At 42.3% G+C, this 12847-nt stretch overlaps 1 protein-coding gene across 1 annotated transcript in view; it reads right to left on the bottom strand.

Annotated features, from left to right (window-relative positions):
* The window catches only part of PLCG2 (phospholipase C gamma 2), a 54716-nt gene extending 46979 nt beyond the window's left edge, over positions 1–7737 (bottom strand). Inside the window, exon 1 of the mRNA XM_064159996.1 lies at positions 7533–7737. Within this exon, the coding sequence (XP_064016066.1) occupies positions 7533–7728 (196 nt within the window). The 5' untranslated portion in view covers positions 7729–7737. The remainder of the gene's footprint in view (positions 1–7532) is intronic.
* Positions 7738–12847: the final 5110 nt, after the last annotated feature.

Raw genomic sequence — 12847 nt, 5'->3', positions numbered from 1 at the left:
ACAGTGGGATTCAAAAGAGGCTCAGAGAGACAGAAATCAGGTAATGAGCATTATTAACTTCAGTAGGCATTTTCAGTAGGTCTCAAGAAGGCTAAAGGGAAATTATGGGCTATGTTTCAGAGAAGAAAATAAAGGACTCTGATTGCCCAAGTGCTGTGGACCAAGGCAAGGAATAGGCATTCTCTATGCAAATATATTTGCATTTTCATGTGTGTGTGTGTGTGTGTGTGTGTATAAGCTTTCTGCACTGAATAAGTAGGTTTCATAATTCTTTTTTCTTCCAACAGGTCTATGATCATTTTCATGGTTTTCCTTGGGACTTGCTTTAAAAGGTCCATACCCTTCTTGTGCTAAGGACTCCAGAGCTGGACACAGTACTCTAGGTGGGTCTCACCAGAGCAGAGTAGGGCTGCAGAACCACCTCCATTGACCTGTTGGCCACATGAAAGTAAAAATCTCCTGCAGCATGACAGTACAATGCATGAAAAGTAATTCAGCTCATGCAGTGAAACTGAGTGAGAAATTCAGTGGCCCAAGGAAGTCATGACACATAAGCCACAAAATTATCTGAAAACACAGTTACAAGGATGGAACCATAAGAAACACAGTGGTGCATCTTGAGAAAGCACACATGACTACCTTTCCAAGGGGTCCTCTGGGGATTTAGCTGTGTGACTGACATACGTTTTAGAGAAGTACATCTTGTAAACTGACAGATGTTTTAAGTAATCATGACACAGAGTTATGTACAGTAACAACAAATTACCATTAAATTAATAACTTCTCACTGAACTGCTTGGCAGAATAAAAACATATTACAACCCATCCCAGCTTGAGCTTTGAATTCAAGAGCCACACATTTCAAATGTCTGCTAGTTTCATATTCAAAGGCACCTTCACAAAATGAGATGATAGGGAAAGATTTACAACTGGGCACATAAAAGTTCACATTACACTCAGTGCAACAAAACAAAACAAACACTTCCATGTAAAACTTTGACTTAGGGGAAAATGTACTGTAGTACTTACATGTCCCACTCACATTGATCAAGCACGTTAGGGGTGCTCAGGTCTGTGAAGGTCATTCCAATCACCATGTCACTGGCTGGCCAGAACATGAAGTCTGGCTGTTTTAAGTTAGCTTTAAACATTACAGAACTGAGCTGCTAAAGGAAGAAATTATTTGAAAACAGCTAAAGGCTACACATGTTCTTTTTTTTTATTTGACCACAGAAACCAAGCTCTAAATACTCAGCTGAAGACTTACACAAAGATCCCCTGGGTAATGACTGAAACACAGGAACTTCAAAACAGAAAACAAAAAAAGGTGAATGTTAACATTCCTTTGAAAAGAGACTCCACAAAGAGCAAGTAGAATCACTTTTGCAATGACATACTGATTTTTAATAGTATTCTGGATACAGAAAAAAATGACAGAATATGGGCATCGGGTTTTCAATGTCAGTTTATGTCTGAAAGAGTAAGAAAATTCAGACATAAAGAAATTCTGCTAGAAGTAAAAAAAGTCACTACTAGAAACTAACAAGGTCAAGTCTTAATATTCAAGGCAAGAGAAGCACTGATTTCCCACTCCTCAGCACTCAGCAGAAAATGTAGATACTCATCGCTTCTCCCAGAAAGGTACAGATGCTGTATATGTTTACACCATCTTCTCCAAAGGGGAAAGTAAGTTTTACATCATAGAGTAAGATCACACTGTAACTGTATTTAAAAAGTGGGCCACAGTCATTTTTTCCACAAACTATGGAAAAATGTTACAGGAAAAAAAAAAAAACAGAAGAGAAACAATGTGAAATTAGCAGTCTGTGCTAATCCTAAAATGGCATGCATTATCTATCATACCTTTCTATCAAAAAATGAAAGAAGCATAAGATGATCTTACTGTATTAGAGTGAAGAAAAAAGAAATGGTTACTATGTATCACATCCTCAATAGAATCTTCCTTGAAACATGCATGCTTCAATTAATAAAACACATACTTGCAAGTTCAAGGAAAGCACAACAGATTCCTTGGAGCATAAATTCTCTTGACTGTGAATCATCACTTCACATAAAAATTCATGGAAGAGTCTGCAGAAGCTCACATATTTTCCAGTGACTAATCAAACTCCAGTCAACACAAACTTTCACTTAATAGCTGTCCTTAAAACACTTCACAAAATACCCATTACAGATCAGCTTCCTGAATATCTACACCCTGACACCTACTTGCTTTGCAAGTTTAAATACCATCAGTTCTTTGGGCTCTAATTTATTCACATGCTTATAAATGTATAAACTATGAGGAAATTTGGGAGACCTTCTCACTCCTGGCCATCCAGTCCTTCCCCTCTGTCTCTCACTGCTGTCCAGCAGTTTCCTCCACAACTATCTCAGCAATGACAGTACACGTCTTTGTGGGCCATGTGGTATCCTAGCAAAGAAACAGAACAGAGTAGCTGATGTAGAGGCAGACGTGACCCCCAGACATCATCAGGATGTACAACACACATCCACTGCATGGCTAACCTGTGACAGTTTGAAGTGGGGAGAAACAACACAGGGCATGTGTGACTCAAGAGCCACCATGCAGATCCATGAATAGTTGTAAAGGGTACATCTACAATAAAAACCCAGTGCAGAACTGTAAGGAAGTGACATGCTGAGCAACACACTGCAATAAATCATGCTGGCAAAGTCACAGCTTCACTGTCATGTATCTAACATGCATAAATTAGTTTCTGCAAGAAAAGGGCTTAACAAGCAAATTAATTCCCTCCTTACAAGGAAACTCTGGTTTCCTTCTTTCTCTCATGTGTTGGTAAAGCAAAAGTTAGTTTAGTTATCAAGATCTGTAGTTGCTAAATTGTAAACCCATGAGTGTACAACAGTCACTAAAACCTAAGGGTAAACAATCCACAGCCAAGTCACACTGGGTCTCACTTGCACTAGGGTATCACTCTGTGAAAAACAGTCCCTCACCACACACCCTCCCTCCTCATAACCAAAGCTGGCAAATTCCCTCCTCTGCACCGGGCAGCTTCTAAGTCAGGCTGTGCTACATGAAGAAAATGTGGTGGGGGTAGACTGTGGTTCACCCCAGACTTCAGGGAGATTCACTTATTTTTCCTGGCAGTGTATCTGATACCAGCTGCAGATCTAGTGCCACAAGGTTTACACACACAGACCTGCAAAAACATTCTTTTACACTCAAAATCCCCCTCAAAGTTCAAATTACGTTTTTACATTTACAGTGCTTTGCAAGAGAACTCCTGTACTTAACTGACCATAGACATGAAAGGAACAAAGCACAAAAACCCCACACTGCCTGAATGCTGGGAAGCTGGTGTTATTATACTTTATTATATATTCAATGGCCAGAGCAAGAGACTCCAGCAGGCAGTTATTCAGAGCAGGAACTACACTTTGTTCTGGAGAAGCTTTTCATTCTCCCAACTGACTATTTGGGCAGACTGGCGAGACTAGGCTTGTAAGTATTCTGCTTAACATTGGGCTGTGAAAATACCAGCTCAAAGTTATTTCCCACATAGTCACAAATACCAGTCCTACTTAGAACTCTCACTCCCCGAGAACCTGTGCATTCTGCATCCATCACCAACCTGTCGCCAGGTCAGGCTATCCATGGGGCAGAGTAACTGCAATGTTCAGCAAAACTTCTTACCCAAGAAACAGAGCAAATTTCTCCCACTAAAATCAATGGTATGGGCTTTCCTGAAACCAGACTTATAAGTACATACCAAGAAATATATAGTGGAAATAAAAACCCCACAATGGTTTCAAGACACAGGAGATCTGATATTAATATCACACTGCAATATACGAAGCAGAACGAACTGAGGATGGAAAAACAAAACTACAACTGAATAAACAACCAAACAAAAAACCCACACAACTCCTCAAAGCAAAAACAATTGTCATCAGAAGCTAAACCAGTCTCTTGGCACTGACGACTGAGGTAATATAGGATCAACGGCACTGAGATTCTGAGCCCCACAAGCAGCCCCACAGCCCAGCTAGGAAACTTAGATTAAGAGCTTAAAATGAGGACAACCTAGACCACAATGAAATGTTACTAACAAGAAAGAGGCAGAAGAAAAAGCTCTGACATTTTGTACCCAGCATCTACAAGTACTTCCCTCAGATGATCTAAGAGCTACTACAGCATCTAAAATGTCTCTCCATACAGGACAATAGCAAGATAACTGAAAGAGGCTCAAGCATGGGTGAACACAGTTACATATAGCTCAGACCTGCTTCCTTTAGCTATTTGCATATCTCTCTGTAGGCCTGTGTAAAGAAACACATGCTGCTGGCATTCATTTTAACACACTAATGAAACCCTGTAGGCCAAACATCACAATAAAAGCATTTCTCAAAGGTGCATCTCTTACATCCACTTCGATTCTGCTGAGGGATTGTTGCAGGCACAACTAGAGTAGGAAAGGCATATCTAAGGTACTCTGTGGTCTCAGCAAGTAACAAAAAGAACAGCAGCACTAACTTCCTGGCCTCCACCAAACCTGGAAAACTTCAGGGGAGGTAGCTCCTCTCTCTCCACTGTTAATCTTCCCCCTTTCATATCTAAGTAAACCTGAGACTCCCACAAAATGGAAAATATGGACAAATTTTATTTAGCTTTTCTTGAAACATGAGCATTAACTTATCTCTCCTACATTTACAGGCTAAAAAGAAACGAAGGCAACTCCACAGTCACTTAATCTTTCTTTGGACCTACCAAGCTTTAATTTTTACAACAGCAGAATCACAGTAAACAGCAGAATCACAGACTGTGCAAGAGGATCAATTTCCTTATAAACAACAAAATTTACTGTCTTCAGCAATTCTGATTGAATGGACAAGCTCATGAATATTTAAATATTATCCAAGACTCACTTGACTTGAAGAACTCTTGGCTGCACTGCTCTACAGGGAAGAAAGACTGTTCATGCTCAGGTCACTGACACCATAAACACAACTCAGGGTGTGAGGAGATATCGATGGGCTGCTCCTTCCCATCTCTTGCAGGTGAGCAAGGAAGATTAGCTCAATAAGAAGAGATGGTACATAATGCTCTCTCTCTCTCTGTAAGCCAGAAGCTAAAATAACACCTTGTATCTGAAGAACTAGGAAATTGAGCCTTCCTAATAATTATGAGCAACTCTGGCTTAGAGGAATTTGAGTGTCCTTCACACACTTGCAGTTGGTCAGCAAGAAGATCACGCACAATTCCCAGCACTACAGAGGGCAGAGAGCAAAAATAGAACAATTTTTCTTCTTCCAAAGGAAGAGCCTTAAAATGAAGTATAACACTCCAATTTTATCTCCTCTATTTACTGCCAACCTATATTTGTGTCCCATCGCTTCCTCACTACCTGATTAGGATTACTGCACAGCAGATGCAAACATTCAGGTTTCTGCACTCTGTAAAGAGCAGTGAGTTACAATGGCACACATAGAAGTCATCTGGGGGTTATTTTTCAAAGTCCACATCAATGAATATTTGGAGTCCTCCACATTTACATGTAGATATCCAAGCCAAAAACATTTTTTCTTCTACCACAATGTTGGTGCCACCTCCTCAGTACAGCTCCAGAGAAACAAATATTTTAATTCCTTGCCATCAGTATTCAAGAAGATCATCCATTCAATTATCAAACATGAAAGCTTCATGTTTTCAAGCAAAAAGAAAGCCTATGGCTCAGTCAATAGAAGCAGCAGCAGCATAAACTAAATAAATAATTAAGTATTTCCTTCCCCTTCAGCAAAAACCTTGTCAGCAAGTTAAAGCTGCAGTGAGTTTCATTCCAAGTAAATCAGTTTAGGGTAAATTGTTCATGTCATATTCTGAGACAATGCCTGCAAAATCTATCTTGGCTTTGGGCAGATTTGTTGCTTTTTAAAACAACAAAACAACATTTTGCATAGTCATGCTTTACAGTATGACATATTCTGGTACCTAGAGTTGCCACCATTATAAAGGTCACTTAAATGTTGCTCAATTTAAAACACTGCTACACCACTACATTTTTCAAGGAGAGAAGCAGATGGCCTTTAGGTAAGTCATAGGTCTGTAGCTCTATTCCCTGGGGCATGTCTGCATGTCTACCTGGAAGCAAATTATTACACTGCCAGGTTACCCAGACGTTAAAGAGTCAAATTACAATATCCACCCTCTTATTAAAGTGTTAAGAATCAATACATAGAGCAGACTTTTTAATTATGGGGATGTATTACCACAAATGTACACCACTCCAAAGTAGGCTCGGATAAAAGAAGTCAAGTGCATTAAAAAAGTTGGCCCCAAAATCTGTGATGCATAATTAAGTAGAGCTTTAAAATCAGTCTCTGTGCACGCAGCTAGTAAGTCCTTACTACATGATAACTACTGACTTTGCCAAAGAACTCTAAAGCCTCCTTCACCCACTAGAAAATAGACATTTTCTATTTTGTTATACTTTTATTGCCCTATGTGTAACCCTGGCCTTTATCTGCTAAGCAAATTCAAGCCATTTTCTTCATAACTGAATTATCCATCTCCTCCAGGTACTTTTCTTGGAAGCACAACTCCCTGCAGGATCTGAGCATATCGGAACCAGTAATGTACTGGTATTCACAGGTGTCATTACCAAAGAGATATTTATCCTCTTTTTCCACATGAGAAACTGAGCGCTGCAAGATTACAATCTGGAGTACCTGTTAATTATGGTGTCCAGACATGTTTGCTTTTTCTCAGAACACTGCAAATGACCACATTTTCATCACCAATGACAAAAACATCCTCCAGACAACCAGCCTTTCATTCCATTACATTATATTTCCAGCTGCAGGTCCAGGCTGCACAAGGAATGAGACAGGAACCAACGGAAACAGTAGCAAATGAAGATTTAATACTTGTAAGGATCACAAAGGGAAGCTACCCAGTCAATCAAAAAATGATGCAATTTCTCAGTGCCTGTGTTTGCAACCTTACAAATCAATGCATTTTTAACTTCTCATACTTTTATCCTCCTAAGTCACTGGTATTGTCCAATAACAATCCTAAATAAGGACTTCTATCCTGAAACAGCAAATTCACTAAAAAAAAAGAGGAATTTTAATTCCATTTCCTTGCATTTGGAGTTCTTTTTCTTTTTTGGAGAGAGGAAAGGGTAAAAAAGCACCACTTGCTTGAACTTACAAGACATCTTGATGTTTAATGATGAAAAACAGCTGTCACTCAGTAAATCAATTCCGCAAATACAAGCACCATCATATCCAAAGAGGAAATCTTTGAGACCAGGGCTCAGGCTAAATGCAAATTAATTATATTTAAGTAGCATTAGATAGGTAAACAGCAAGTTGAAGAAGATTCTTCACCTACATTGTAACAACTCAGAATTTTCTCAGCAAATTACCAAATTACCTTCAGCCAAAACATTCATTATGTTGGCAAAGGCTCATTAAATTGGTATTGGACAACTGTATCGATTTATTAGTAACTCTGAGTTCAGGTCCAGTTCACAAATACTCACAGAAACCTTCAATCTTGTCAGCTGTCTTGCTCCATGCTACCTGCCTGGTTTCCATTATGACTTGAATAGTCCTCCTTTCTGGACAGCTCTTCTTAAGACTGAACACTGTCATAACAGTTCCCAACTCCAAGGTCCTTTTGATCTGGCTCTTCTCATACTCAGGTAGCGCTCCATAGTCTATACTCTTTCTGGGCATTTTTTTTTCTTTTTTCTAATCAAGTTTTTATGGCTTCCAGTGTCCTAAGCAGACCAAAAAAAAAGAAAAGAGAGAGAGAGAAGATTCAACATTCAAACCAGCATTTTTATTTCTTTAAAAAACACATTTGTGTAACTTGAAACAACCTAACAGAGACTCCTGTCCGTTCAATTACAAGGCAGATACCATGGTTAACATGAACAGTATCCTATTGGATTACCCTGACAGAAAGCACAAATAGTCTTTACAAAGAGCACTACCACTGACACTTTGGTGATAGGTGGCTGCAAAATCTATGAGAATCAAAAAGCTGGGTGGAGCAGCCACTGCACACAATGACTTGTCACCTAAATTTCTGAGCAAGACCAGTGCCTCTCTCATAGAAGCACACAGTGCTCCAGACCAACATTAAATAAGCTAAGGTCCCAAATAATTTTTTTTAAATCATGTTAAAGGGCATAACTCCTGTGTGTGTTTATGGGGACACATCTTCAACTGCACATACATCCCCATCATTTCAAACGCAGATTCACATCTCTTTGCAGCAAAGTGTGCATACACCTGGGGCACATTTCAGCACAAAACAGCCAAAAAAGAGATGCATACACAGCAACTGCCACAAATATTGTCAAGTTTCTGTGCTTTGGTCTCCCACACATCATTGCATCAACTACTTAAAAGACTGATGCTCCTCTAGCAAGATTATTTACAAACAGGATGCCCTGTAACCTCGTGTTTCATCCATTCACAGAGAAAGAAGTGTATCGTATTCACACAAGTAGCAAGAGCTGCCGTCAGACCATTTTCACCCATTCCCCTTAACCACATCTCTGAGCAGGACAGGTTTAAAGAATCTCTGTGCACATGCAGCCACCAGCCATAGCATCTCCTCTGGTTCTCTTCCTCAGTCCACTACTCTCTATCACAAGCAGTTTCAGTTTCCGTGTTGATAGCTAATTTGACCATGCCCCTTCTCGCTTCCCCTTCATAACTTCTTCCAACTCTCCTCCTCCTCACCCCATGTCACTATCTCCTGACCTGCTCTTCACTACAGAGCACTTTTTTCTGCTCTCGCTCCTTAGTACCACAAAACCATCTCTCAACACTGTGTTGCTAGCTGCTTTCAGTGAAATCTGTCTGATATTTAAAGCTATTTGGTGCAATTTTTCCAATCCCTATAAATTCTACCACTTCAGTAAACACTTTTTTTTTTGGTAACCCAACAGAATAGCAAAGAACAGTCCCTTCATACCTGCAGAGTGGTCCCTTCTGCACTGCCCACAGTGAACCTGAAGGGCTCTAAAACAAGAACCATGTCTCACTCTGAGCTTTGGAAAGCATTACACAGGTTACTTGCTGTTTAATATCTCTAAGACTGTTATTGTTATAAGAAAATACCTTTTCCTTGTAATACTGAGATATATACATACCCCAATCCTACAATTAAGAGAGCACGGATAACTTGTAAAGGTAGTAAGCTACATCAGATATTAGACAAAACATAACTGACCCTTTTGGTTCCCTGGAACTAATCAGATCATCATTGATATTATCACAGGCTTACATCTAACAAGGCAACCACAGTCATTGCTGTCTTGCTACAATGACTTACAATAACAGAAGTTAAAGGAAGGGAAAATAGAAAAGCTAAATTAAATTAAAATCTTTGCACAGCATCTGGTTTTCTAACAAAAGAATAAAATCCTCTCCTCTCAATTTGCTCTGTTCATTGAGAATTGTAATAAAACAAATATGCCATGATTTGAAACAAGGTTTAATTACTTTAGTAACACTTCACTGGGACAATAAAAAACTCAGTATAATTTTCCAGGAGACTAAAACAAAATATATATCTGCTCTGCCTTTTACAATATAAGCTACAGCTGAAAAATAAAGCACAACTTAGAGCAATATGAAGTTTATATATATAGCTATTTAGCAGAAGGCAATGGAGCAGGCAATGCAGCAGGGGTTTGTGAAATTAGTTCCTTAGTACTCTCTCAGAGGTAGCTTCTTAAACAGTTTTCACTGAATGTAATACATTGGACTTCCCCTTTTAAAGTAACTCACTCTTCCAAAACCAGGCCAAATGGTGGCTTTAGTCTAACATAAGTTCTAAGCCAATTTTTTAACTTACAATGAAACAATGTTGTAGCTGAGGATATCTACTTCATTTGAAAAGATAAAAATAGTATCATTGTATTTGATCAATTAATTGACCCTTCTTATACGGCTTTGGCTACCCACTCCAGGTAAGAATAACACCATAGAGAATTTTCTGACAGTAAAATACATTACACCTCCCAAAAGAACTAATGGAAGCCCTTAACATTAGTCCTAAGCCTTTAAATATTAACAGCCTCCTTGGACTTGTCCTCAGGTTCTCCTCAGCCTTCTTAGACTGCACAACTACTTGAATCAACAATATTTCTACCCAGTCACGCAGTAGAACTCTGTAATGACCCTCATCACCCCATTATCTGGATACTTCTAAACCAGTGGGGTATGAGCTACAGGACATGCTCATGTGCAGTAGAAGCACTGCTGCTCTTCAGATGAAGAGCTAACAAAGCCTGAAGTAAAAAGGTCCAGCACCACTTACACATATCAGCTAATAATCAGAGAAATGTATAATAAACTAGTCTAGACACAAGTACACAGCTCTTTTCTCTTTGATTACAGGCACTATATGAGATAAACTTTACCACGTGTAGAATCAGAAGCATTTGTTCTGATCGTGGAAGAGTAGTTTTGACCCTGCATTTTCTTGAAACATCTGACTGAGCTAAAAAGTCAGAAAGACTCGCTGCAAGTAAACAAGTGAACATGGACATGGGGAAAAACAACCCAAACTCCTGTAGATTTAGTTTTGTTTCATCACAACACCTCAGTTTCAGAAGCAAACCTTTCTTATCTGAAGGTCACCCTACAACTCTTAACTCTGAGATAACACAAAGAGATTAAAAAACGTAGTAGAAGCAGACTATGAATATATAGGCTAACAAAGAATGTCTCAGATAAGCTTCCGTGACTCCGTTGTAATTTCACCCATATAACACAGCAGGTGCTTTCCAGGCAAACAAAGTCGACCAAGAAGTAAAATCCAAAGCTTCACTCCAGTCAGTTTCTAAGTTTTCCATGGACTCTGGGCACGGCAAAAAGGTTACTGCATCATCTGTCCCTACCTTTGGGCGTATTTAGGATGTCACTGCACCCAAGCAGGCACTGCCTCAGCACAGCACTTCTAGTAAGGCTATCTACCAGAACACCAGTTCAATACCTCAATGCCAACAGCAATCAACTCACAGGTCTCTGCACAATGTCTCACGCTGCCGCTGCTAAGCTCGGAGTCCTGTGGTTTGGCAAAAAGCCGGGGAGAGGAACCACATCAAGACAGCTGCTCGCCTGTCGCGACTGGCAGGTGCTGAAGCCTTAGCCCCAGGCTGAGGCACTCATTGCTGGCCAGAGTTGTGCATGCTGTGGGAGTGCTGTCAGGCACAGGCCGACACTGTGGAAGTTTCTTTCCTTCTTCGCTAGGCTGGCCTACGGCAGAGAACGGCCAAGTCACGAAGTGCGAAGCCTCCAGAGTCCCCTGTCCATTCCAGGCCCCGGCCCTTCAACCCCTGGCACGGCCCTCCCTCGCAGCCCGCAGTCCCTTCGCCTCCTGCCCAGCCCTCTACACCGAGCACGTTCACGCCGACAGCCTCCGGCTTCCCTCACACGGTCCCCGACAGGTCAAACCCGCGCGGGCCGCGGCTCCCCTGCCCCAGCCCTGCGGCACCTGCTGCCCACCGGGGCCCGAGCAGAGCCGGCGGGCCGCAGCCGCCCCTCACCTCCACGGGGAGCGTCTCGTCGCAAGGACACCCCGCGCCCCAGGGGCCGCCCTCACCTGCTCAGAGGCGGGAGCTGCCTCCCACGGCGACGCCGTGCCGGCGCTGCAGTTGCCGACGCCTCAGCGCCCCGCACCCCACGGCGCCTCCCCGGGGCTCCCACTTCTGCTTCTGCCCCAACCGGGAAGGGGCGGGGTCACGTGACCCTCGTGGCCACCTACCGGCGGCGGGGCCGGGCGGGGGCGTCCTGCTGCCAGCTGCCGGCCTCGGAGGCTCTGCCCTGCCCCTCTCAGCGGGGAAGCCGGGCAGAAAACCGCATCTCTGTCCCTCTGACTTGCCCGAGGAGGCTGCGGAAACGAGCCCCCTGCTGCCACTGTTCGCTCAGGGCTGCGGGCGCGGCCGCTCTCCCCCATTCCCTACAGCTGTCCCCTGAGGCGGGACGGGGAGCTGCAGCTCGGCTGCTGTCCAGCCATCTGAAGTTGATGGGGTCTGCCGATCCAAGACACACACCATCCGCCAGAGAGAGGTGGAGAGTGCGACGAGACCAGGCGTTTTACAAGCAGGAGACAACAGTACTCTCTACCTCCCAGCTGTCAGATTCAGGATTCATCCGGGCAGGTTGGCAGTGCAGCACACACCGCTCGCAGCAGCCCTTCCTGGTTCTGCTTCGCTAGGCTGGGTACCAACCGGCTCCTCGGCAGTCATAGGGCATAGCTTTCGCACAGGAACTACACTTGAACAACCTGCAAGCCTCACAGGCACTGAGTCGACCATCTTCGTGATATTTAGAGGATTTGCTACAGTTAAGCAGCAAAGCACTCCTGCAAAGTAGACCAGGTTTGGGTCTAGACTTTCTTCAGTGTGGTTGTTCCTCAGCAATATCCTAGAAGGACCAGCTCCCTACATCTTGCACAACCTCAGGCTTACCTGATAAAACTCCCTCTCGAAGCTGAAAAGTCATTATACAGTCAAAGAAAATGTGTATATGGAAGAAAATCATAGTTGCCACAGGGATCGTAACACTGAGCTCTGCAAATTACTGGATGTGGCAAAATCTCAGGCACATAGATGGAGTAAGAAATCCTTAAAAACAAACCAATAGCAGAGAAACTTTTAGAAACACCAGCTGTCACTCAGCACATCCCCTGCACCAGAAGTAAGAGTCACAACCCCTGCACCAGAAGTAAGAGTACTCACACACCTTTGCTATCACAATAATCAGCAACCCTTGGCATGCAATTTCCACGCCTCAAAAGCAGGACCCTCCAGGCAGAGAACAGATTTTTTCC

The sequence above is a fragment of the Pogoniulus pusillus genome, chromosome 20 (genome assembly GCF_015220805.1).
Source record: "Pogoniulus pusillus isolate bPogPus1 chromosome 20, bPogPus1.pri, whole genome shotgun sequence".
Lineage (NCBI taxonomy): Eukaryota > Metazoa > Chordata > Aves > Piciformes > Lybiidae > Pogoniulus > Pogoniulus pusillus.
Note: the sequence above shows the minus strand (reverse complement) of the source record. Positions and strands in the feature narration are given on the sequence as shown.